The sequence below is a fragment of the Sus scrofa genome, chromosome 8 (genome assembly GCF_000003025.6).
Source record: "Sus scrofa isolate TJ Tabasco breed Duroc chromosome 8, Sscrofa11.1, whole genome shotgun sequence".
NCBI lineage: Eukaryota > Metazoa > Chordata > Mammalia > Artiodactyla > Suidae > Sus > Sus scrofa.
The window spans coordinates 118,241,745-118,268,811 of NC_010450.4; the positions used below are offsets into that span (position 1 = coordinate 118,241,745).

The following is a 27,067-nucleotide window of genomic DNA, read 5'->3' on the forward strand; positions in this document are numbered from 1 at the left end:
TGTCTAATTTTTTTGGACAATCCTAGAATGATTGAGTAGCCTAATGCATAGAAATTGAGAGAGAGTACTGTCTTTGCCTGAGTCCCCTAGCAAACAGTGACTAAGGCAAAGCTTAATTGCTAAGTGCGTGTGTGTGTGTGTGTGTGTGTGTGTGTGTGTGTGTGTGGTAAAAATCCCAGAATAGTGAGAGTGTAGGAAAAAGGAAGTAGGACAAAGGAAGTGAGAAGGCACCTTTGTGCAGTTGCTGGGGAAGCATGATGCTGTGTTCTGTGGCATGGTGCCTCATCTGAGATTAGAAGTGATGACAGAATCCAGAATCACCATGGGCCAAGTGGTTTAAGACTGAGTGCTGGGGCTACTGAGGATTTTGCCTTGAGGGTTTCTTGTCTCTCTTAGGTTATGTCATTCCCCATTGACAGTTAACACTGAGCTCGAAAGTAAGAAGAGATGTTCCACTGACTCCCCTGTATTCCAAACTTAATCCTCTCTGCTTTCACTGAGTTGTAGCAACTCCAGCCTAACTTGGTAATTAGAGTTCATTGCCCCAGTCAGTATATTAGATCATTCTTTACCTGCTTGTCCACTAGAATAAAAAACCCAAAGTGACTTCACAGTATTAGTCACAACTTCCAAAAGGGTGGAAACTTGTACCTTCCCTAACCCTGGAACAAGACTTCTGACCTAACAGTCAACAGTTTCAGGAACAGAAAACAAATTCTATTAGTGAGTCACTGAGGATTGTGAGAGAGGCTACTCTTGCTTCTATATTCTGGTTTTTATACCTGTGTATTCTAGTTTGGGGAGACACAGCACCAAATACTGACCATAGTTCAGTGTGTATACCACATCCTGAAGGAAAGTGCTCTGTCCTTAGGCTGAGATATGCACTGACCATTCCACTGGGTTTTGCTTGTTTGTTTGGAGTGGAAGCTGGCTGCTCCTGTAATAGGGTGCTTGGTAAAATACCTGATTTTCAAAGTCATGAGTCCATTTGCACATTTCCTTTTACATCAGGTGGGTCTGTTTTCTAAGGCAATGTGGTTTGGGATACCAACTTAAGAGATAAAGAATCCTGTAAACTCTCAGATGGTGCTAGTAGAGACATTGCAGTCATGGAAGGCAGAACATATTCAGAATCTATATTAATTCCAGTAAATCAATCTGATTCCTAATCAAGGAGGAAGGGGTCCAATGTAGTCAATGGGCCAATGGGCTGGTCTTCCAGAGGAATGGCACCTTCATCTAGGGCTTAGCATCAGTCTCTGCTGCTGAGTGGTTGGGCCTCAGCAGAGGCAGTAAGATATCCTTGGTGAGAGAAAGCCCATGGTGTTGGGTCCATGCATGGCCTTCATCCCTGCTACCATGGCCCCTTTCTTCACGTGCCCAACATCAAGTACTTGAATGGTACATAGAGGGGCCAGCTAAATTCCATAGGATCGCTTTTCTGTGTACTTGGTTGTCAAGAGCCTCTTGACATGTCTGCTTGTGAGCATTAATGTGAGATACAAAGAAACGGCAATGCCTATGCCTAGTGTCCATCCACATATTATCTACCCAGACCTTCGTGTCACCTGTCTTCCAGTTTTATTTCTTTTAAGGCCCTAATCAGCCAAACAAGACTTGTGGCTCTGCCCATGCATCAATATATAACTGTAACTCAGGTCACCTTTCCTTTTGCATGAAGTGAAAAGCAAACATAAATCTCACAAGTCAGTGCACCGGGAAGATTTCTCTTTACCAATGTCATTCAGGGTCACTCCTGCATAAGGCTGTAATGTGGCAGAAGTCCTTTTATGGTCAGTTTCAATACACATTGCACCAGCCCAGGTATGAGTCAGGCCTCTGTCTGTCAGTCAGGCATAAGAAACTCCTCATGAGGTCATCAATGTCCTCGTCATTAATGCAGCAGAGATGAGTGACATGGAAGGCTAGCCCAGCAATTCATGTAATTTTCTTGGAATTCTGTTTTAGTCTGAATGTATCTCCTCCTACATACAGTGGAATACTGCTTCCCCTGCCCTACTTCATGACTTAGTTGATTTGAAAATCCTTAGTTCAGAAGTTCCCATCGTGCTCAGTGAGTTAAGAACCCCACATAGTACTCATGAGGCTGCGGGTTCAATCCCTGGCCTTGCTCAGTGGATTAAGGATTCAGTGTTGCTGTGAACGGCAGTATAGGTTGAAGATGTGGCTTGGATCAGGTGTTGTCGTAGCTGTGGCATGGGCTTGCAGCTCCGATTCTACCCCTAGCCTGAGAACATCCATAAGCTGAAGGTGTGGCAATATAAAGGAAGGGAGGGAGGAAGGGAGGGAGGAAGGAATGAAGAAAGAATATCCTCGGGTCAGACTGAGGTGAATCACTTGGTGAATCATGGTCAGATGCTTGGTCTCTACTGAGACACAGTAAGTGCACTATGACAATTTTTCAAGCAGAGTAGCTCTCTATGGTGTAGTGCAAAGCCTTGCTCTACAATATAAGTGTCTTCACTGTGACTCTTCCCTTAGAGCTTGCCCCAAATTCCATATATCCTCCGTGAATATCTCCAGCACCATCAAATCTGTTGGATCACGTGACTTTTTCAGGACAGACCATAGCAATTTCAAAGGCTTTTTCCAACAGGCTTGGTGAAGGAAAGCTGTCCTCCCCAACCAGACTTGGTACATAGTTGAGTGTTACAATCACTAAAGGGAGTTGGAGTAAAGGACCTATTATTATTGCCCTCCTACTGTTCATGCTCTTCACATATTTACATTCCTAGTTCTAGTGCCTTTATCCCTAGTTCTCTTTTTCTGAGGCCTTGGCCAGAGGTCTTCTTCAGGTGACTCTGCTGAGATCTCCTTATTGGGGAGGAAATGTAGGAAACCTTGAATATATTTATTCCTACGCAGCCTCAGTACCCAGCAATTTTCCATTTCTATCCCTTCCTCTTCATTCTCTCCCTACCTCAGGGCCTAAGGAAATATCCAGAGCCTTTTGTTCAGGCTTCCCTCTATGTGAGGCAACCCCCACATCTGTGCTGATCCACCTGACCCCTGACTGGTCGTGTGCCATTTCACAGGGGAATGAAATGGGGGAGTTGGCGTCTTCTCCAGTTTAGCCTCTGGCTTTATACCATCACTGCAAGTGTTTAAAGGCTTGGTTTCTGTTACTTTCGGTTTGGTGCCTTGTTGCTTCACTTGGCTGCTCTGATGCCTTGCAGCTCAGGTCTTTCTTTCAGTTTAGCTGAGCTCCCGATAGGTAGCATCAATTCTCCAACTTTGTCCTTTATCCAATTCTTCAATATTGTATTGGTTATTCTGGGTCTTTGGCCTCTCATACAAACTTTATTTTTTAAAAATTTATTTTTTGTTTATTTATTTTTAATACGGCTGCACCCATGGCATATGGAAGTTCCTAGGCTAGGGGGTCAAATCAGAGCTGGATCTGCGAACTATACCACAGCTTGCGGCAATGCTGGATTCTTAACCCACTGAGTGAGGTTTCAGGGTTCGAGCCCACACTCTCACAGACACTATGTCAGGTTCTTAACCTGCTGAGCCACAATGGGACTCCTTTCATATAAACTTTAGAATCAGTTTGTCAAAATCCACAAAATAACTGGCTGGGATTTTGATTGGGATTTCACTGAATCTATAGGTCAAATTGAGAAGAACTGACATCTTGATGATATTGAGTCTTCCTATTCATGAATAAGGAGTGTCTCTCCATTTATTTAGTTCTTCTTTGATTACTTTTGCCAGAGTTTTGTAGTTTCCCTCGTATAGATTTAAACATTTAAAAAATTATATTTATACTTATTTTGGGAGTGTTAATATAAATGGTGTTGTGTTTTTTATTTCAAATTCCAACTGTTCATTGCTGGTATATAGGAAAATGATAGTGTCTGTATATTAACCTAGTAGCCTATAAAATTGCTATATATAAACTGCTTATTCCCATTTTTTTTGTTGATTCTTTTGGTTTTTCCACATAAGCAAACATGTCATCTGCAAACAAAGATAGTTTTATATCTTTCTTCCTAATATGTATGCTATTTATTTCCTTCTCTTACTACTAGGACTTCCAGTATGATGTTGAAAAGGAATAGTAAGAGGAGACATCCTTGCCTTATTCCTGATCTTAGGAGAAAAATATCTCATTTCTCACTATTTAGTACGATGTTATGTGTGGATTTTTTTGTGGAATTTTTTTTTTTTTTTGGTCTTTTTGCCTTTTGAGGGCCCCTCCTGTGGCATATGGAGGTTCCCTGGCTAGGGGTCGAATCAGAGCTGTAGCCGCCGGCCTACGCCAGAGCCACAGCAATGCTGGATCCTTAACCCACTGAGCAAGGCTAGGGATCGAACCCGCAACCTCATGGTTCCTAGTCGGATTGTTAACCACTGAGCCACAATGGGAACTCCAGTGTGGATGTTTTTTATCAAGGTGAGGAAGTTCCCTCTATTCCTAGTGTGTAAAGTTTTTTTTTTTTTAATTCATGAATGGATGTTGGAATTTGTCAAATTTTTTTTCTGTATCTATTGATGTGATAATGTGATTTTTATTTTTTAACCCATTGTGATAAATTACATTAATTGATTTTTTGAATGTTGAACCAGCCTTGCATACCTGGAATAAATCCCACTTGGTTATGGTGCATAATTCTTTTAATATACTGTTGGATTCAATTTGCTAATGTTTTGTTAGAGATTTTTCCATTTATGTTCAGGAGAGATACTGGTCTGCAGTTCTAGTTTACTGTAATGTCTTTGTTTGATAGTGGTAGTAGGTCAGTACTAGCCTAATATTTTAAATTCTTGTCCTGAAAATCCAAGATCTCTGCCAGATCTAAGTCTGGTTCAAGGGCTTGCTCTATCTATTTTTGCCTTGTAATTTTTTGTTGAAAGTCATACATGACATATAGGGTGAAAGAACAGTGGCAAGGGGGCCTTTAGTGATATAGTGGGAGTGTGTGAGGAGAGGGAAAGCTTTCTAGAGACCTATGATTAGGGCTTAATCTTTTAGTGAGCTTGCACCCGGGACTGTGAATTTCATAAGTGCTTCCAATTTTTTTCACCCTCTTAGGTAGGGCAGGAAGACAAGAGGGTATTTCCCTTCTCCCGGGTTAGGCTCTGATAAAACTCCAGGAGGTAAGGCTCTGATAAAATAGTTCCTCTTGAAGTTCCCATTGTGGTGCAGCAGAAACAAATCTGACTAGGAACCATGAGGTTGCAGGTTCTATCCCTGGCCTTGCTCAGTGGGTTAAGGATCCCGGGTGGCTGTGAGCTGCTATGTATGTAGCAGACAGCAGCACAGGTCTGGCGTTGCTGTGGCTGTGATGTAGGCTGGCAGCCGTAGCTCCGATTTAACCCCTAGCCTGGGACACTCCATATGCCCATAGGCCCTAAAAAAAGCAAAAAAAAAAAAAAAAAAAAAAAAAGTTCCTCTTGGAGTTCCCACTGTGGCACAATGGGATTGGCAGCCTCTTGGGAGCACTGGGACGCAGGTTTTATCCCTGGCACGGCACAGTGGGTTAAAGATCTGGCGTTGCCACATGTGCAGCTTAGGACACATCTGTGGCTCGGATCTAATCTCTGGCTCAGGAATTCCATAGACTGTGGAGTGGGGAGGGTGGGAGGCAAAAAGGGAAAAAAAAAGTTCTTGAATGCAGTCCTTCAGAATGCTATCATGTATTTCAATACGGTTCTTTTCTTGTCCCCCTGCTGGAAGTATGAGGGAATGGTTCTCCAATTTTCAGTGTGAGAACTGGTAGATCTCATGGAAACAGAACACAAAACTGTGGGTAACCCATTAAAACTGAGTTCCCGTATAGTTTTTAGCTCTCAGATTTGTCCAAACCTAGCCTCCAGTAACTTAGCAATTAGAGTTTCAATTTTCCTTCCCTGGCAGTGGTTTCTGCAGAGCTTTCTGCTCATGGGTTTCTGCTTTGGTAAGGTGTGATTCTCTGTATCCACCTGTCCTTAGAATTTTGGAGGCAGCATTTTGCCCTCTCTCCTCAGTTCTCTAACAAATCTAACAAAAGCTGTTGACTTTCAGTTTGTTTAGCTTTTTACTTGTTTTTAGGGTGAGGTAATGATTTCCAAGTTCCTCACATGACAAAACAGTAACTGAAAGTCTTTTGTTTCTTTGACCCTTGGTGATATACATTTTTATACATGCACACACACACACACATTCCAATACATATGTGTAGACATACACATGTTTATATATGTATAGATGTTATATATATGTATTTAATATATACACTTTATTTTTTGGAGCAATTTAACTTTATTTTTTGTATTTTATGTTTTTCTTTGGCCATGCCCACAGCATGTGGAAGTTCCCGGGCCAGAGATCGAACCAGCACCACAGGAGCCACCCCAGCCACTGCAGTGACAATGCTGGATCCTTAACCCACTGCACCACAGGGGAACTCCAAGAGCAATTTTAGAATAACAAAATTAAAGAGAAAATACAGAAGTCCCATATACTTCTTGCTCCCACACATGCACAGCCTCCCTATCAAGAGCCCCCACTAGAATGGTACATTTGTTATCATCGATGAACCTATCTTGACAGGTCATTATCACTCAAAGTCTATAGCTTACATTACAGTTCACTCGTGGTGGTGCATGTTCTATGAAGTTGAACAAATTATGTTTTCAAAGTGAAGTAATTCAAATGATGTCATACTTGTGTCCTGGAATATAAGGAGAAATGGTAAGTGTCTATTTTTTTTTTTTTAAAAAAAGCAGATTCCTGAGGAGTTCCTACTGTGGCGAAATGGGACTGGTGGCCTCTCTGCATGCATCAGGACACAGGTTTGATCCCAGTTGGCCAGGTGGGTTAAAGCATTGCTGTAGCTGCAGCACAGGCCACAACTGTGGTTTAGATCTGATCCCTGGCCTGGGAACTCCATATGTTATGGGGTGGCCAAAAAAGAGAAAAAAAAAAAAAAAAAAAGGTTCCTTAAAATATTTCTTTTTTTTTTTTTTTTTTTTTTTTTTGTCTTTTTCCCTTTTCTTGAGCCGCTCTCACAGCATATGGAGGTTCTCAGGCTAGGGGTCTAATCAGAGCTGTAGCCTCCGGCCTGCGCCACAAACACAGCCATGCCAGATCTGAGCCGCATCTGCAACCCACACCACAGCTCACGGCAATGCTGGATCCTTAACCCACTGAGCAAGGTCAGGGATCGAACCTGCAACCTCCTTGTCACTCTTGCCGCTATAAGTCTTGTTAACAGTTTTGAACAGACAAGGGCAGGCCATTTAGTGCCATGAATTAGGGAATATTATGTGAATCGAGAGCTCCATTCCTATCAAAAGAATAAATGCTCAGAGTTCCCATCATGGCACAGTGAAAATGAATCCAACTAGAACCATGAGGTTTCGGGTTCGATCCCTGGCCTTGCTCAGTGGGTTGAGGATCTGGCGTTGCTGTGGCTCTGGCGTAGGCCTGCGGCAACAGCTCCAATTCGACCCCTAGCCTGGGAACCTCCATATGCCATGGGTGCGGCCCTTAAATAAATAAATAAATGCATAAATAAATGCTTATAGAGTGAGGAAGCCTCTGAGATAGCCAGAGTCTTTCCCCCTTAATATCAGTGGGCTCTGCTGCAAGGAGACTAAGAGCCAGGCAAGGAGAGTTTGGGTACTGTCTGCTACTGTATGACAGTCAAGTCACCTGACCCCTCAGGTGTAAAGCCGGAGGCTTGGGCTGGATAATCTAAATTTAGAACCAACATGCTAGGCTTGTGAAAAATGCTGACTCCGTGAAGGTAAAATATTGTCCTGTGTCTACAGATTCAGGCAATTTCAGGCATTTACAAGGCAAAGCAAGGCTTGGATTTGTTGAGATGAGAGCTACTCCACAGATTTCCATTCAAACATGGAAATAAGGCAAATAACATCAACAAAGAAATAGGTCTATTTTATGCAGTATGAAATTCCCTCTTAACTTCCCAAATCACAGTTACATCTTAAGGCAAAAATGGCACTCAAGTGCCACTAGGAGACTTGAAAAAAATGTGTGGTGTTTCTTGGGTACCTTGGCATTATTAGGAAACACCCAAGTGTGTTAATTAATTTTATGCTTATAACAAAAAGAAAAAAGAGTACTGTCTCTATTTTTGAGTTCAGGGAATGGAGGTGTAAGAGATTTTGTGGCTTGCCTAAGTCCCACAGTTAGTGATTGGCAGAGGATTTTTTTTTCTTCCACCTATTTTTGGCTGGCCTGGGGCATATGGAGTTCCCCGGCCAGGTATCAGATCCCAGCCGTAGTTTCAACCTAAGCCACAGCTGTGGCAACACCGTCTCCTGTGCCTGCTTGGCCAGAAATGGAACCTGCGACCCAGCGCTCCCAGGAGGCCAAGGATCCCATATCGCCAGAGTGGGATTTTAAATTTGCCTGTGCATTAAGTACAGGTTTCTGGAACCTCAGGAACCTCTTCTATGGAGCTTTATAAATCAGGAGGTTGTAGTCCACTAACATGAGGCAAGCATGCTGTGCTTTCTCTGGGCTGGGCCCTATGTTGCATGCTATACATGAATTTTCTCAGCCTTCACCAAAACCGTGCAAATTAGGTACTTTTAATAATTGCTTACTTTTTTTTCCTGCTACACCTTTGGCATGTAGAAGCTAGTTCCCGGGCCAGGGATCAAACCTGTAACATCAGGTCGCAAGAATGACAACATTGGACCCTTAACCACTAGGCCACCAGGGAACTCCAGTAATTGTTTACACTTTGTTTTTGTTTGGCCAAGCCTGCGGCATGTGTATGCTCCCGGGCCAGGGATCGAACCCAGGCCACAGCAGTGACCCAAGCAGCGGCCCAAGCTGCTGCAATGACAATGCCGGATCCTTTACCGCTGCGCCACAAGAGAACTCTAGTCGTTTACTCTTTGAAGGACAGCCTCTGCTCTGAGACCAACCCGTGGAGCTGAAGGATTTGATTTGGGCGTTACCTTTGCCAGGCAGATCCCTGCAGCACAGATGGGAGTCTGGGGAAATTTGAGAGAAAAGTGGTGGAGTGTCTTGGTTTTGGGTCCTCTGAAGCAGTGAGGAGCCTCTCTACCTGTAGTCTCTGCACACCACTGTCTCTGAGCTCCCCAAAGCTGTGTGCCACTTTGCGCCCTGAGATTTGTGTGTCTCAATTACCGTGTACGGTTCTCGCTTCCCATTCAGACCCCAGAGCAGGTGGAATCAGTGTTGAGGGCGCAGACTGCAGCGGTCCGAGTCCGGAGCTGCGCACGATGGCAGCGGCTCTGGCCCCCGCGATGCTCGGCCTCGCCAGTCTGCGCGATTTCCGCATCCTCCACTAGCCAGAGGATCCAGGGGAGCAGCTTCGGTCCCCACAGCTCAGCTGACCTGGAGGCGGGGCCGAGAGCCGGGGGCGTGGCCGGGGCCGAGGGCGGGGAGACCTCGAAGCTGGGCCCTTCTGAAGGCACCGTGGCTTCCGCAGCCCTCGACCGCGCGGGGGTTCTTGCCCTGCGGGTGTCTGCGGTGCCAGCCACTGGCATGTGCCTCCGCCTGCTCCTGCTGCTGGCACTGTGCAGTGCGGGCCCCGCTGCCGCAGCGCTCACCCTCAGTTTGCGGGGAAGCTGGAGGATCCGCAGCGGGAACGGCTCCCTGGAGCTGCCCGGGAAGGTTCCCGGTTGCGTGCATAGCGCCCTGTTTCAGCGGAGGCTCATCCAGGTACTATCTGCGTCGCCTGGTTGGGAGCCTGCGCTCGCGTCCCCCTTAGTGCTGAGAAGGGCCCAGAAATGGCCTGGCAGTCCTGAGTACGGGACTCTTCTCCTCGGTTTGGCACTAACTTCCCGTTTGCATCGTGTGGTTTGCAGGGGGAAACGCCGAAGAGGCAAGTGTATCTACAGTTGAAGAGCACAGCTGGGGTCCGGGCTGATTAGAAACTAACCTGTCTGTACAGCAGTAACTCAGGAAAGCGGAGGTTTAGCCCGGGTAAACAGCTCTAACCAGGGTGTTATTGCCATAGTTATCTGCTGAAGGGCGGATAGAAAGGCTATACCGACAAAGCCTAAGGCGGGGGATTATTGTTTCAACTACCTGAACACTGCAGGGGACTATATTCAGCAACGTCTCAGTTTTTCACTTTTGCTGTTAGACGCCAGGGAGACAGATTTGGAATTGACGCAGTGGCACGTAGGTTGAGGAAAAATGAGACCTACAAGTGTAAGGTTAGGGTCGTCAGTGCTAAAGTAAAGGCTAAGTAATTTATTTATTTAGCTTGTTAGGGCCTCACCCGCGGCACGTGGAGGTTCCCAGGCCAGGGGTCCAATCGGAGCCACAACTGCAGGCCTACACCACAGCCACAGCGACGCAGGATCCGAGCAGCGTCTGCGACCCACACCACATCTAACAGCAAGGCCAGGGATCGAACCCGCAACCTCATGGTTCCTAGTCGGATTCGTTTCCGCTGCACCCCAACGGGAACTCCCAAGGCTAAGTAATTTTTAAGGCTGGTTGAGATGTGGAGAAAGATGCTGTTTCCTCTCAGGGCATGTGGTATGATGTGTGTGTCCCAACATTCTTCAGTTTATGTTCTTCTTGTTGAGGTTGTTTTCCTGTTTGGCTGCCTGTGGGCAGAGGTTTGCAAACAGACTGCCACCTTCCACTGTTTTTTGGTTCCAGATGTTGCACTTTTTTTTTTTTAAATCTGTTGCGCATCTGTTACGGCTTTGCCTGGACAAAGTGTGCTTGATAAGTAATTTTGCATGCATCATCCCAATCCTTATAACAGCTCTGTGGAGTAGGTCTTAGCTGCATTTTATGGATGATGTGGCGTTATGGAGCCCAGAAAAGTTCTAAGTGGCAGAAATGGAATTCTAAGCCAGCCTGGTTTGACTCTGAAACCTTCTGTACTGTACTACACTTAACCTTGGTGGTTTGAATAATCCTGTGTTTTTGAAGCACTGCTGTTGACTGTCAAGAATATAATTCAAGGTTTACTTAAATGACACCATGACAGTCAGTCAGGGTTATACAAAATTTCTGATCTGGTACCATTAGTTTTTTTTTTTTTTTTTCCAGGAATGTATGTCAGAAAGGAAGCAAATGTCAATTACACTGCCCATGGCCCAGTTTTTTTTTTTTGAGTGATTATTAAACTGAAGTACTTGAACTGGTTTTAATTAACAAATTACTGATGACATAGACCTTAGTAAGACTTCACTTACACATACTTTGAAAATGCATGTGTTTATTTTACATGGTCTCTCCTTCCCTCATTTTCCTGAGTGAATTAAAGCAGTGGGAAATCATTAGTGGCTGTAGCAAATCAGATTATTGTCTCATGCTATAGGGCTGCATATCAAGAAACATGGTTGGGGAGATCTCACTGTAGCACAGCAGGTTAAGGATCCCGAATTGTCTCTCTGGTAGTGTGGGTTTGATCCCTGGCTGGGTGCAGGGTGTTAAGGATCTGGCATTGCTGCAGCTGTGGTGTAGGTCTCAGCTGCAGCTGGGATTCCATCTCTGGCCCCAGGTACTTCCTTATGCTGTGAGTATGGCCAAGAAGGAAAGAAAGAAAGATAGAAAGATAGAGAAAGAAAGAAGGAAAGAAAGAAAGAAGGAAAGAAAGAAAGAAAGAAAGAAAGAAAGAAACAAAAGAAAGAAACAAAAGAAATAATGTTTTGATTACTAGTTAATTAGTGAATGAGGTGTTACTAGTATGAAATAACTGACTTTTCCTCATGGGAATAATTTACAATGTCTATTAAATCTGTTACAAAATTCTAGGAACAGTTTCGGTTTCAGTAAGGTAGATAAAAGCCTTAAAAGGTAGTGGGATGAGAGAGAGGAGGCTTTTGAGGACTGGGAAACTCTAGGCCTCTTGACGATAATCATCCATATCGTTATTGAGTAATTTGATGTTATTATTCTACCTGCTTTATTATAACATCTCCTTTTGGTGTTGACCTCAGGAAATTCAACAGTTTAGAGCAGACACTGGCCCAGATACCGTGTTTACATGAGAACTTGAAACCTATCTTGCCAAAGCCATTCATTTAGGTATTCATTCACCTAATTATCTCATAAATATTTAGTCAGTACCTCCAATGTGGTGGGTCTTATTCTCGGTGCTTGGAATCAAGTGGTGAAGAAAATAAAGTCTTTGTCCCCGTAGACATTCTAGTGGAAGAAATAGACAGTAAACACATTAATAGACAACATGGTGACAGAAGAAGAATAAAGCAAGTTAAAGCAAGAGAGAGTGAAGGCTGTTTGGGAAAGATTCTGCTTTTAAAAAGCTGGGCAAAGATAGCCAGTTACATAAAGATCTTTTGGTAAGTTCAGTTTTAAGGAGAAGTGCATTTCTAGAAAAAAGAAAAAGAGAAAGCAGTGGGGAGGGAAGGGTAAGGGAGAGGCTTGAGCTAGAATTCCAGGAATAGTGCGCAGGACAGTGTGGTGGTGGCCTGTGATCTGTGGCTGTGGACTGGTGATGACTTCAAAGTAGGCATCTAGGGCAAATCAATCATGGTTTTTAGGCCACAGGGAAACACTTTGGATTTTTTTTTTTTTTTTTGGTCGCCCTGCAGCATATGGAATTCCCAGAGCAGGGATCAGATCTGAGCCACAGTCTTGACCTAACTGGATTCTTTATCCTCGGAGTCAGGCCGGGCATCGAACCTGCATCCCAGAGTGCTCCCAAGATGCCATCGATCCCATTGAGCCACAGCAGGAACTCCAAAACACTTTGGATTTTATTTGGCAATGATGGGTTTTGAGCTTGGAGTTACATGATTAGCTGTATCTTTTCAGAGGGTCATACTAGCTGTCACGTGAAGACTACAGTGCATCAGAGTAGCAGCATCGAGACCAAGTAGGGAATCTTGGCAGGCAAGAGATGATTTCTGACTTGGACCAGGGTGGCAGGACCAAGGTGGCAACAGTGACATTGTGAGAGAGGTTGAGAACACATTTGAAATGGAGAACTAACGGGATTTGTACAGTTGAATTTGTTAATGGATCGAGTGTGTGCTGTGAGAGAAAGAGGATTTAAGGAAAACTTTTAGGATTATTTGGTCTGAGCAGTTGGTTAAATAGAATTCATATTAACTCAGAGGCTCTGTGGCCAGCCTTGAGTGTTTCATGGGTAACTGGTTGCTGTATAGAATCTAAACCTTAGGTGCCTGGAGAGCCTTTTGGGCTCCCTGCTAAAGATTCATGCATTCATTCAGCCTAGTATTATACCATGCGGTGAAACAGGCAACAGGAATTAAAAAGAAATGAGAAAAAAAAAAAATTCAGTAAAAAAAAAAAAAAAAAAAAAAAAAAAGGAGTTCCCTCGTGGCGCAGTGGTTAACGAATCCAACTAGGAACCATGAGGTTGTGGGTTCGATCTCTGGCCTTGCTCAGTGGTGTGGGTTGCAGACTCAGCTCGGATCCTGCATTGCTGTGGCCCTGGCATAGGCTGGTGGCTACAGCTCCAATTGGACCCCTAGCCTGGGAACCTCCATATGCCACGGGAGCAGCCCAAGAAATGGCAAAAAGACAAAAAAAAAAAAAAAAAAAAAAAAGAAAAAAAATCAGTAAAAAAAAGAAATGAGTAAGGCAGTTCCTTTCATGGCTCAGCGGGAACGAATCTGACTAGCATCCATGAGGACGCAGGTTCGATCCCTGGCCTTGCTCAGTGGGTTGAGGAACTGGCATTGCTATAAGCTGTGCTGTAGGTCACAGACGTGGCTAAGATCTGGCGTTGCTGTGACTGTGGTGTAGGCCGGCAGCTACAGCTCAGATTCGACCGCTAGACTGGGAACCTCCATGTGCTGCAGGTACAGCCTCAAAAAAGCAAAAGACAAAAAAAAAAAAAAAAAAAAAAAAAAAAAGAAAAAAAGGAGTAACACTCAGTTTCTATTTGTGGGTAGTCACATTCCAGTGAGGTAGAAAACCTAATTAGTAACTATACAGTATCCAAAGTGCTTAGATAAGAGGACACTGTGAGGAAAGTTCTCAGCTGTCCTGTGCAGTTCCTCAGGGGTGTGAGTTTGAAGAGCTTTTGTTAAAAAAAGATATTCTCTGTGTGGTAAAATTAGAAAACAGAGGTAAGTGAGACAAAAATGTGGAAATCTGACTTCCAGAGGTAACTGCTATTAAAAATTTAAAATATACCATTTCCATTCAGAACGTTTCTATGTATACACATTCACAGTAAGTATTTTACACACAGTTTAACAACTTTTTTAGGCTAAGTGTTTTGTGACAGTTTTATGTGGGTAAATATATTTCTACAAACCATGTTTAATGGCTCTTTTTTTATTCCATTGTATGCATTTGCCATCCTTTATAATCAATCACATTGTTGGATCATTTCTGATTCTACTTTTTAAAAAATTGTTCAGTGAATTTTATTACATTTATAATTGTACAGAGATCATCACAACCAAATTTTATAGCATTTCCATCCCAAACCCTCTCTGATGCTGCTTTTTTCTATCCTTTGATGAAACTCTTTTTAGCTAAATTTTAGCTAGTGTACATCCTTATTTTCTTAGATAAATTTTTAGAAGTGGAATTGCTGATTCAAAGGAGTGTGCAGTATAGCACAGAGAACTATACCCAATCTCTGGGAATAGACTATGATGGAAGATAGATAGATACAAGAAAAGGAATGCATGTATATGTGTGACTGGGTGACTTTGCTGTACAGAAGAAATTGGCACAGCTGTATTTTCATTAAACAAAGGGAAGAGCATGCAGTTTTTAGTCTTTTGCTAAATACGTCTAAGTTGTTCTTCATGAACGTCAGACCAGTGTTACACGCCCATCGCGATTTTGTCCCAGTGCTTATTTGATGTGCTAGATTTGTATATTTATCTTAAAAAACAAAAATAGAAGCAATTTACTTTATAGTGAGATTAAATACTTTATATATATATATATTAATTCATTAATTATTTTGTCGTTTTAGGGTCGCACCCACGACATATGGAGGTTCCCAGGCTAGGGGGTCTAATCGGAGCTGTAGCTGCCAGCCTACGCCAGAGCCACAGCAACAGCGGGATCCAAGCCGCATCTGTGACCTACACCACAGCTCACGGCAATGCCAGATCCTTAACCCACTGAGCGAAGCCAGGGATCAAACTTGTGTCCTCATGGATACTAATCAGATTCATTTCCACTGAGCCACAATAGGAACTCCCTATTTTTTATTTTTAAATTAAATTTAGCTTTTTGGGCCATGCCTGCAGCCTGTGGAAGTTCCCAGGCCAGGGGTCGAAACCCTTGCCACAGCAGTAACCCAAGCCACATCAGTGACAATGCTGGAAGCTTAACCCACTGAACCACCAGGGAACTCCTGATATTCCTCTTTTAAATCTTACTCTTTGGTCAAATAAGGAGTTTCCTTAAACTGCAGTCCCTTTTCACCTAGAGCTGTGTTAGATGGGAAGCAAGATTTGCTAGTTTAAAGATTAGGGAAAAAATGATGTTTAAGGTCAACCAGAATGTTTTGACTTACTCATGAGCTTGGGATCACCCATACCTCTGCACCCTCTGAAAGGAGAATCAGAGCTGAAGCTCATACCTGACAGTGGAAAGACTGAGGTTTGGAGATCACAGCGTCTTCAGGATGCAATACATAAATACTCCTGTGCAGGGAGAGTAGCTTAGCTTCCCATGAAAATTTTTTTCCTTCTTATAGTTCTCAGTATATAGAAAGTTATGGGCACGTGTGCATTTCTGAATTTTAAAGTCTAATAACTAAAAGAATGCCCATGCACCTGCTGTTCAGTTTATGAACCTGAAGTTACCTTGCCCATCTATCCCCATCACATGGCCAGCCTCCCTCTAAGGTAACCTCTACCCTGAACTATCATTCTCTTGCTTTTTGCAAGTTAAGTTTTTACCAAATATCTGTATATCTTAATTAATGTATTATTTAGTTTTGCCTCTTTTAGAATAATTTTTTTAATAGGGCCACACCTGCAGAATATGGAGGTTCCCAGGCTAGGGGCTCTGATCAGAGCTACAGCTGCCGTCCTACGCCACAGCCACAGCAACGCCAAATCTGAGGCGCATCCACAACCTACACCACAGCTTGTGGCAAGGCTGGATCCTTAACTCCCTGAACGAGGCCAGGGGTCGAACCTACAACTTCATGGTTCCTAGTTGGATTCGTTTCCACTGCGCCACAACGGAAACGCCGAATAAATGTTTTCTTAAACTTTATTTTTGTCTAAGTGTCCAAGAAAACATGATCTGTAAATCAAAGAGGGACAGAGACTTCCTTTTCTCCATTCCACTCCATTCGAAGTAATTGTATCTGGGATAGAATCAGCCATTGGACTGAAGAGGAATAGGGGCAATGGAAGAGCATAGCTGGTTGAGGAGTCTGTATATTTATAAGTAGAAGTAATTGATGAAGTTCAGAAACTTACAGAGAAAATGAGACTGAAATGTGATTTACATGGTCTGATGACACATAGCTTGTTGATGTACAGTACGTATGATAAGCATCAATTATAAATAACTAGTTCAGGCCCACGGAGCATGTTTATCTCTTGGTTTGCACTGGGCAGGTAGCACTGATGTTTTAATGACTGATGGCATTCATGACATTGATGGAAGTACTAGGTACTGAGTAGGCATAGGGACTCAGGAGTCAGATTTCCTGGGTCTGAATCAGTACTCCACCACTTAGTAGCCATTTGACTTTGAACCTTGGATTCTGGATAGGGCATGGTAATGATGATGATCCCGACCCCATGGGGGTCACAGTCAGCTGTTGTTATTTTCATTGTTGCGGCGGGTCATCTGGTATAAAAGTGTGGATAAATGTGGCGTGAGGCACTGCAGTACAGCTGAAAAAATGTGGGCTTTGGTGTCCGACTGAGTTCGTTTCATTCCTGGATGTGCTTTTGCTTTGTTGTTTGACCTCAGGAAAGTCACTTCACCTTTTGGAGTTTTAATTTCTTCCTCTCAAAAATGATACTGACTGTACATGTTTGTTATGAAGATAAGAATGAATGAGTGCCTATCCTGGAGGCTGATATAAAATATATAGTCAAAGGGATACTGTTACTGTCTTTAAGGCTCCTAGGTTTGCTTTACCAACTCAGTCACTTACTTGGGTCCTTAGTCATCAGATGTAATGCTGAGCTGCTTGAAATAGGACTCCGGATTTTAATATGAGCAAAGGGGATCAGACCACTCTGGAGCCAAATTACGTTGGTTGCTTAATATTTCCAATAGTTATTATAAATGTAAGCTGAGTCTCTGCAACTTTTATTTTAGGGAGGGTAAGGTATTTTCCTTTAGAGCAATTTTAAAAGATAGACTTTATTTTGGGGGAGCAGGTTTAGGTTCACTGAAAAATCAAATAGAAAAAACAGACAAAACAGACAGTTCCCATACATCCCTACCCAAACACAGCTGCCCCACTATTAACACCCCCCTCACACCAGAATAGTGTATTTGTTACCATTAGTGAACCGTGCAAGGACACATCTTTATCACCCAAAGTCGATAGTATACGTAACGGTTCACTCTTGGTGTTGTGCATTCTGCGGATTTTGACAAATAACATACAATGATATGCATCATTATAGTACCATTCAGAGTAGTTTCACTGCCCTAAACTCCTCTGTCCTTTCCTATTCACCCTTCTCTCCTCCTTAATCCCTGGCAACCACTGATCCTTTTACCGTCTCCATTTTTGCCTTTTCTAGACATAGTTGGAATCATATAGTATGTAGCCTTTTCAGATTGGCTTTTTTCAAGTAAGAAGAAATATTTAACTTTTTTTTTTTTTTGGTCTTTATTTTTAGGGCCGCACCCACAGCCTATGGAGGTTCCCAGGCTAGGGGTTGAATCTGAGCTATAACTGCTGGCCTACACCACAGCCACAGCAACGAGGGATCTGAGCCACATCTGCGACCTACACACATCGCAGCTCACGGCAACGCCAGATCCTTAACCCACTGAGCAGGGCCAGGGATCAAACCCGAGGTGTCCTCATGGATCCTAGTCGGGTTTGTTAACCACTGAGCCACGATGGGACTCCCAGAAATACTTAACTTCTAAATTGCATTTGTCTAGAAAAAAATTTATCTGAGAAGATTATTCTCTGGAGCTCGATATGCAGCATGCTGTAAGGAGCCAGGAGATAGAAGGAGGCTCATGCCCCACAAGCCAGATCATCTGCCAGCCCTGAGGCTTACCAGGTTGACATGTTGCAACTGTGTTCGCCTTCACACCTTTCGTCTCATGATATTTTTAACTGTACTGGAGTAAGTCCATAGTGTAGAGTTATAAATAGGGCTGGGTGGGGACACATGAGCAGCCAATAATTAGGTGCGTCTTCAAAGCTGTGTCCTTAAATATTTACTCCATGCTAGTTCATTGCGGAGGCCGAGTCTCGTGTGTGGGGGAAGAGAAGGGAAGGAAGCAAGTGAGGTGGACCTGGGGCATCTCATTTAGCAGAATAAAACCTCACCATTAACCAGACCTTAAAAGTCAGTTGGTGATAATTGGTTATTATTGAATATCATCGACCACCCCACCCTTGATATCTTACCAAAATATTTCTTTGTAAGGAGCAGTTTCTGGCTGATACTTTTCTTTCCATCTTGATACATACCCAGGCATGTTGTAAGGCCTCTTACAGATTTGTTTCTGGGCAACCTAGCTTGGTCAGCCCTTACCTTTTTGGATTTGGACAAAGTTGACTTTCCCCTCTCCACCTGGATTCCTGGGGAAATCAGCCTTACCCCGCCCCAGTTGGAGGGAAGAAGCCCTCTGAGCCTGCACTATGCCCCTCTTTGGAGCTGTGGTGGTGTTCACAGATGAACTGCAAGCTTCACTTACCAATTTCTGTTCTGCCTTCTGCCCCGGAGCCCTCATCTGGGAGGTAAAGGGTAGAAAAAGGTCAGGAGAAGAAAGACGTAAGGATTATGGAAGGGAGGACTTGGGTCTGGACGCTCAGATGGAACAGGATCAGTGAGCCCTCAGGCCAGTCATCCAGGCAGAGGTTGGTAGAGGGCCGGATGTTATTTTCGCTTTCATGGTCATTTGCTCTCTGTCGGGTCTACTCGGCTCTGCTCTTGTAACGTGAAGGCTGCCATATTTAATTTGTAAAGGAAGGGACGTGGCTGTGTTCCCACAAAACTTTTTTTATTGACCCATGTCCATCCTTAGCTTACTGGCCATACAGAAACAGGTAGTGAGTACACTAGGCCTGTGGGTTGTACTATGCCAACCTGGTCTAGGATAATATAGGAAACCCGAAGTTGTTAAGTTTGACAAAGTATCTGTGCTGAGATCCCTTTTGTGCTCACTTAGTAAAGCTGAGTGAAAAATGACCTTATTAATGCTCAGAAGTCCAAGGAGTGGGAGTTTTGCTGACCTTTGGGCAGTAGAGAAGCAGCCTTCCCCCAGAGGCCAGTTGGGATAGTGGCGGGAAACACAAAGCAAGAACCATAGGGCCGTGAGACAGGGCTGTAGGCCCTCAGAAGTTCTTCCATTTTCTGCTGATAGCGTTCAGATTCTGTGTTTGGTTTTCACAGGGGAAACCAATCTTCATTTCCACACATGCTCTTTGATAATGCACCTAATAGTTATTTCTCAGGGCACTTTCCTTTCAGCTGTTGTGTTGGGCTTTTTTTTTTTTTTTTTTTCCCATTTAAACGTATTTTTAGTGTTTTCAGTGTGTGAATGCCATGTTAACTTTGAAAGATAACAGTCTCTTAAACAGATGGAGCATTAGCCTTAAGGCTGGGATGTGCTGGCATATGAAATGCTTGCACTCCTAAGCCAAGATTTCATTAATTTTTAGGTAATAGCTATCATTAATAATTTATTTCATATTTATTTATTTTGACATATTTAGTCATCTGTATTTTTTATCAACAGGATCCTTACTACAGATTTAATGACCTTAAGTACAGATGGATCACCTTGGATAACTGGACCTATAGCAAAAATTTGAAATACCTTTTGACATTAGGTGCGTATGGGTGTATATATCTGTATTTCTATTTATATCTATCTATTCATTTATTATTATTATTTGAACTTTTTTTTTTTCTGTCTGCAGTAATCTTGTGTTTAGGTTGCATATCAGAATCTCGTTAGACTAAAGCCATACTATAAAGTGAATATGTGATTTATGTTTTGATTTGTATATGAAGATGGTGCCACTGATCATCAGTCATGAAATTATGCCTATTCAGTCATTATTCCACTTCCATGGATTATAATGGAGTCACCTAGATCTAGTCAGTTCTCTTCACTTCCTTCTCCTGCCCTCCCAGTAATCCATAGAGTGTATATATTTAATACATTACCACGTAGGAGCAGAGATGTGTCATTTGTTTGGTATGATGTTAACCAACCACTGAAACTATGGTATTGGTTTTATGAGGCCATGAGGAAAACATCATATAGTTTTCAGTAATGTTCTGTGTATCAGAATGTAATCCAATTATATCTATCACCATTAATACTAAATTAAAAAAATCCATCTGTCCCTTTAATATGACTTGTTTGGGGTAATTATTTACTAGCTTCTTAAATGGAAATACAGCCAGAATATAGTGCTCAATATCATGGAGTTACTGTGTTCTAGGCTCTTATTTTCAGAGAGTAACTTAAAATATCTCCAATAGGAGAGTCCTCTTTCACCTTGAACTCAGCCTATCCTAAATTTAATCAATTGACTTTCCCACTTAAAACCTACTTTATAGTCTAACAGCCTCATCATTTCTCTTAATGTAATGCCATCTTCTCAGTCTCCCATGCCTGATGGGTTTTTGGCCCATCATATCTTTTCTTCATCTCCCTATATTCAGTCTGTTTCTGGGTCTTGTTAATTTTTGCCTATCTTTTCTCTCTCTCTCTCTCTCTCTCTTTTTTTTTTTTTTGTCTTTTTTTAGGGCTGCACCTGCAGCACATGGAAGTTCTCAGGCTAGGGGTTGAATCAGGGATGCAGCTGCCTGCCTATGCCACAGCCACAGCAACTCAAGATCTGAGCCGCTTCTGCAACCTACACCACAGCTCACAGCAACGCCAGATCCTTAACCCACTGAGTGAGGTTGGGGTTGAACCTGTGTCTCCATGGATACTAGTTGGGTTCGTTATTACTGAGCCACGACGGGAACTCCTGCCTATCATTTCTCTTGATTCAGCCCCTTTCTCCTCATTTCCAAGTTTCTACCTTTGCCTAGGCCTTTACTAGTGAGTATCTGAAATAGGCCTCTGCTGCCTAATTAGATTTCTTGCTTCATCTTTTTATTCTCTGGTCTCTCATATAGAGAAACATTAGATTTATCTTGCCCAAATTTTGATTTTACCATGATGTTCTTATTCAAGAATGATGGTGTCTTCCTTTTGATTGGCAAATCGAGTTTCATCTGCTTTGCTTGCCTGTGAAAATGCTGCTTACTGTTGCCAATCATGTGCTACTTCCTGCATCCCTTTCCCCCCACTGCTCTACCAGCCCCAGGCAACCACTCATTTATTTTGTATCTCTGTGGATTTGATTCTTCTGGAAATCTCAAAGAAATGGAATTAGGGAGTTCTCTTGTGGCGCAGCAGGTTAAGGATCTGGCGTTGTCACTGCAGCAGCTCAGGTCACTGCTGTGGCTTGGGTTTGATCCCTGGCCTGGAACTTCTGCATGCTGCAGATGTGGCCAAAAAAGGAATTAAAAAAAAAAAAAGGACTGGCTTCTTTCACTTAGCGTAATGTTTTTAGGTTGTCCGTGTTGTCATGTTCACCAGTACTTCTTTTTTGTTGTTGTTGTCGTTGCTGAATGCATTTTATTGTATGGATATGCCACATTTTATTTAGTTTGTTCTTTTTAAAACTTTTTTCCTTCTTTAAGTCTTTCCTTATGACTTAAATTCTGATAGCACTTGTAGTCTGTCTGATGAGACTATACTACAAAGTAGAAGTGATGGAAAGCTTTCTCTTTGTTTCCTGTGGTTTTGGTTTGAGTGCTAACCAGATTGCAGATTTCTAAAATTCAGAGACTATTTTAGTTCCCTGTAAGGCTGAAAAGAGTACTGGGCACATATTTACTCATAGGTACTTGTTAGTTGGTTAATGTGTTTCTCAGTGTCAAATAAATGTAATAATTTGTGAAAGCATTTCGTGTCTGTTATTTAATTTTTTTTTTTTTTTTTTGTCTTTTTGCCTTTTCTAGGGCCACTTCCCACGGCATGTGGAGGTTCCCAGGCTAGGGGTCTAATCGGAGCTGTAGCCACTGGCCTACACCACAGCCACAGCAACGTGAGATGCAAGCCATGTCTGTGACCTATACCACAGTTCATGGCAACGCCAGATCCTTAACCCACTGAGCGAGGCCAGGGGTCGAACCCGCAACCTCATGGTTCCTAGTTGGGTTTGTTAACCACTGCACCACAATGGGACCTCCTAATGTGGTTTTTATAAGAACTTTGTGACGTTCTAGAAAAAAGTCAATGTATGGAAATTAGAAGTCATGCTCATGATTTTATAGTGACTGAAATATTGTGAAGAAAGATAAATTGGATCACTCAACGTAAAAATGTATTAAGCCAATACTTTCAAAAATTTCATTGAAAACTGCTTTTTTAAGAATGTATGTTTTGGAGTTCCTGCTGTGGCTCTGTGAGGTAAGAACCTGACAGTGTTCATGAGGATGCAGGTTTGATCCCTGGCCTCACTCAGTGGGTTAAGGATCCTGCATTGCTGCAAGCTGTGGTGTAGGTCTCAGATGTGGCTCAGATCCGGTGTTGCTGTGGCTGTGATGTAGGCTGGCAGCCGCAGCTCTGATTCAGCCCCTAGCCCGGGAACTTTTACATGCTGCAGGTGGGGCCACTGGAAAAAAAAAAAAAAAGAGTGTTATGTTTTCTGTGAAATATTTATTTCTTTCATTCTTAACTAAAAAAAAAAAAAAAAAAAAAGACTGGTTATCTGGGTTAATGTTTTATGCATCTTTTAAATTTTTCTTCTTTTTTTTTTTTTTTTTTTTTTTTTTTTTTAGCAAATGGCAACAAGTCAATTTGGTTTTTGAGGGTATTGATACAGTTGCAAATGTCCTGCTCAATAATGTTTCTGTTGGCAAAATGGACAACATGTTCAGGAGATATGTAAGTACACAGCGACATTAGGTTGAAAAGAATCATTTATATGTGTTTATGTTCATCATTATCATGAGTAGAGAAAGGTAATTACATAATTGCCCATGTAGGCAGGTAGAAGCCTTTTGATATGCTGGGTAAGTTACTTTATTTGTCAGTTGCCACGTTTGTAGAATGATGAAGACACTCCAACTCTATGGAGTTATTGTGAAGATTTAATGAGCTAATTATATAAAATGATTGGTATTGTTTTTGGCACGTGGGAACTGTTTGGCAGATACTGTTCCTTTCTCTGTTATTGGGTAATCCAGAGTTTCATGGGAAATGACAGTTGACAAACCATTTTAAAAATGTTCCTTCCTTTCTGGAACCGTTATTAACTTGAGACTGTATTCTGATCTCTCTTTCCTTTCAAGGGTAGACTTTTGAAAACAAAAATAACTTATGACTTAGAAATACATGCTATGCCTACCAGAAGGTCAGGTTATCACGAAGTGTCTAGGAAATCCTTGGCAACTCAGAGCCATATGTAAGTAGCCAGAACAGACATTCCATGACTAAAGATAGTCTCCGCTTGCTCTTTTTGCCTATGACCATCATCTGTCAGTAAAAATAGAAGCAGAAAACCTAGAAATCTACGGTTCAGTAGGAGATTGTGCTCAGGTATAACTAAACATCGGCAACTAAGTTATACTATTTTGGAGAAGTGCTTTTTCCTGCAAAAAGGCTAAACGTAAAGACTGCAGTTGTTTTATGCATCTTTCATACATTCTGCGTATATCCAAACCTTTACACATGAGGCGACGTCTACATTTGTTCTTTCCGTTTAATTCAGAGCTTTGATATTACACACGTGATCAAAGCCGTGAACTTCATTGAGCTGCATTTCCAGTCAGCGGTGTTATACGCGAGAAACAGGAGTGAAGCTCACACTTGCTATGAGGTGCCCCCCAAATGCCCTCCACCTGTGCAGAAGGGCGAATGCCATGTCAACTTCATTCGCAAGGTAAACTGTCTCACAGTGGAGGGGTTTGGCCTTGGGGGTGGGATGATGGTATGTGAAATGCTTGTTTGAAGACTCCAACTGTATTTCAGAAGTTGGGCATCTCTTTCCTGACGTCTTAGTGGGATTTAAAAATTGGGAGTTCCCTGTGGCTCAGAAGATTAAGGATGTGGCACTGTCACTGCTGTGGCTCCGGTTACAGCTGGTTTGTGAGTTGGATCCCTGGCCTGGGAACTTGCTCATGACACAGGTGTAGCCAAAAAAACTGGAAACGAAAACCAAAAGTTGTGTGAATTTTTGTGGAGAATCTATCCTTCTAGGTTTCCTTCTTGAGACGTGCTTCAGAACTCAGGTAACATTGGAAGAAGAAGAAAAATAGGTGACTGATAATATACCTTTACATTTTTTTTTAAAGTGGCACTTAGGTTTATCAAACTTTTCACCAGACTGTAAAGTCCATATTTATGAGTAATTTTTTTCCCCTCTTTTTAGGGCTGTACTGGTGGCATATGGAAGTTCCCAGGCTAGGGGTCAAATCAGAGCTACAGTTGCTGGCCTACACCACAGTCACAGCAACGCCAGATCTGAGCTGCATCTGAGACCTACAGCACAGCTCATGGCAATGCTGGATCCTTAATCCACTGAGCAAGGCCAGAGATCGAACCCACAACCTCATGGTTCCTAGTTGGATTCATTTCTGCTGCGCCACCATGGGAACTCCCATATTTATGAGTAATTCTTTTTATTAGGAAGCCTTCTGCAACCATTAATATATCTGCTGATATAGGTGATATTTTATTGCGAGGTTCTCATAAAAATTTTTATTTCAGGATTTTTAAAAATGATTTTTATTTTTTCCATTATAGTTGGTTTATAGTGTTCTATCAGTTTTCTACTCTACAGCAAAGTGACCCAGTCACACACACACACACATACATATATATACATTCTTTTTCTCACATTAGCCTCCATCATGCTCCATCACAAGTCACTAGATATAGTTCCCTGTGCTGTACAGCAGGATCTCATTGCTTATTCACTCCAAATGCAATAGTTTGCATCTATTAACCCCAGACTCCCAGTCCATCCCACTCCCTCCTCCGGTTCTCATAAAATCTGATGAAAGATAGCAAAACCCACAACTGATATTTTTCTTTGAGTCTGATCTCAGTCTAGATGACTTGGATTTATTCTAATGCATGGCTGAATTAATATATTATGTGACACTTAGTTTTTTATTTTATTTTAATTTAAAAAATTTTAATTGTGGTAAAATACACAAAACACAATTTATCATCTTTTAACTATTTTAAACGTACAGGTCAGTAGTATTAAATGTAGTCACATTGTTGTGAACCCAGTCTGCAGAACTTTTTCTTCTTACAAAACTGAAACTCTATACCCATTAAAAAGCAACTCCCCACATTTCCTGACTCTCAGCCCCGGGCAACGGCCATTTTTTTTCTGTTTCTTTGAATTTGACTCCTTTAGATACTCATAGGAGTAGAATCATACAGTACTTGTCTTTTAGTTCACTTAGTATAATGTACTCAAGGTTCATCCATGTTGTAACACGTCAGAATTTCCTTCTTTTGTAAGGCTGGATAATATTCCATTTTATGGGCACACCACAGGCCCCTAAAGCTGAGTATGTCCAGTACTGCACTTGGGATCTAACCCTGATCCTAGCTCCATGTCTCGCTGAATGGAATACCATCCACCACAGTTGTTCAAGCCAGAAATCTCAGTTATTTTTGATTCCTCGGTCTCTCTCTCTTTTTAATAAGATCCTAAACTCCTTTAGATGATGTGGGTGTTACCCTTTCAGTAGTTCCTGAATCTACTCATGCCCCTTTTCTACTACCATTCTTGGCTTCAATCTGTCATCCTTTCTTTCTTTCTTTCTCTCTCTCTCTCCTTCCTTCCTTCCTTGTCTTTTTAGGTCCACACCTGCAGCACATGGAGGTTCCCGGACTAGAAGTCGAATTGGAGCTGTAGCGCCTGGCCTACATCACAGCCACAGCAACATGGGATCCAAGCTGCACCTGCGACCTACACCACAGCTCATGGCAACATCAGATCCTTAACCCACTGAGCGAGGCCAGGGATTAAACTTGCATCCTCATGGATACTAGCCAAGTTCATTTCTACTGAGCCATGACGAGAACTTCTATCATCATTTCTTGCATCAGATATTGCCCTGGCCACCTAACTGGTACCCTACGGCCTCATTTGCCTTCCTCCAATTAATTTGCCAAGAAGCAGCCAGAATGTTCCTTTTAGACAAAAAAATCATCACAGCACCCCCTCCTTAAAACTCTTCAATAGTTTCTCATTGCCTTTATTTTTATTTTATTTTATTTTTGCTTTTTAGGGCTGCACCCAAGGCATGTGGAGGTTCCCAGGCTAGGAGTGTAATTGGAGCTACAGCTGCTAGCCTGCGCCACAGCCACAGCAATGCCAGATCTGAGCCTCACCTGCCACCTACACCACAGGTCACAGCAACACTGGATCCTTAAACCACTGAGTGAGGCTAGGGATCAAACCCACAACCTCATGGTTCCTAGTCGAATACGTTTCTGCTGCACCACGACAGGAACCCCTCTCATTGCTTTTAGGGTGAAGTCCAAAGTTCTTAGCTCAGCCCTGCCCATGCCTACTGCTTCAGTTTTCCACCCATCTTTTCCCATTGTTCTCTCTTCATTTCCTGGAATGCATCATATTCTCTTGCACCTTGATAACTTTGTACATAACCTTCTGACAGGGTGCTTTCACTTCCCTGTCCTCTAACCCCACTGGACAAGTGTTACTCACCTTTCAAATCTCCCTATAACTCACTGTTATTCAGGGAAACCTGTTTTGACACCCCTTCTCCCCCCCATTATATGTTCCCTGTCTGTGTGCTTTGAATTTGTGACTGTTTTTTCAGTATCTGAATTTCTTGCCATGCTGTGAGCACTTTAAGCAGAAGAACTGTTTCTGTCTTGTGCATTGATATACTCCCA

At 42.5% G+C, this 27,067-nt stretch overlaps 1 protein-coding gene across 1 annotated transcript in view; it reads left to right on the forward strand.

Annotated features, from left to right (window-relative positions):
- MANBA (mannosidase beta) overlaps positions 9,378-27,067 on the forward strand; it is a 110,782-nt gene continuing 93,092 nt past the window's right edge. Inside the window, 5 exon segments of the mRNA XM_003129294.6 lie at positions 9,378-9,676; positions 19,850-19,916; positions 19,919-19,943; positions 22,963-23,068; positions 23,895-24,065. Of these exon segments, the coding sequence (XP_003129342.3) occupies positions 9,500-9,676; positions 19,850-19,916; positions 19,919-19,943; positions 22,963-23,068; positions 23,895-24,065 (546 nt within the window). The 5' untranslated portion in view covers positions 9,378-9,499.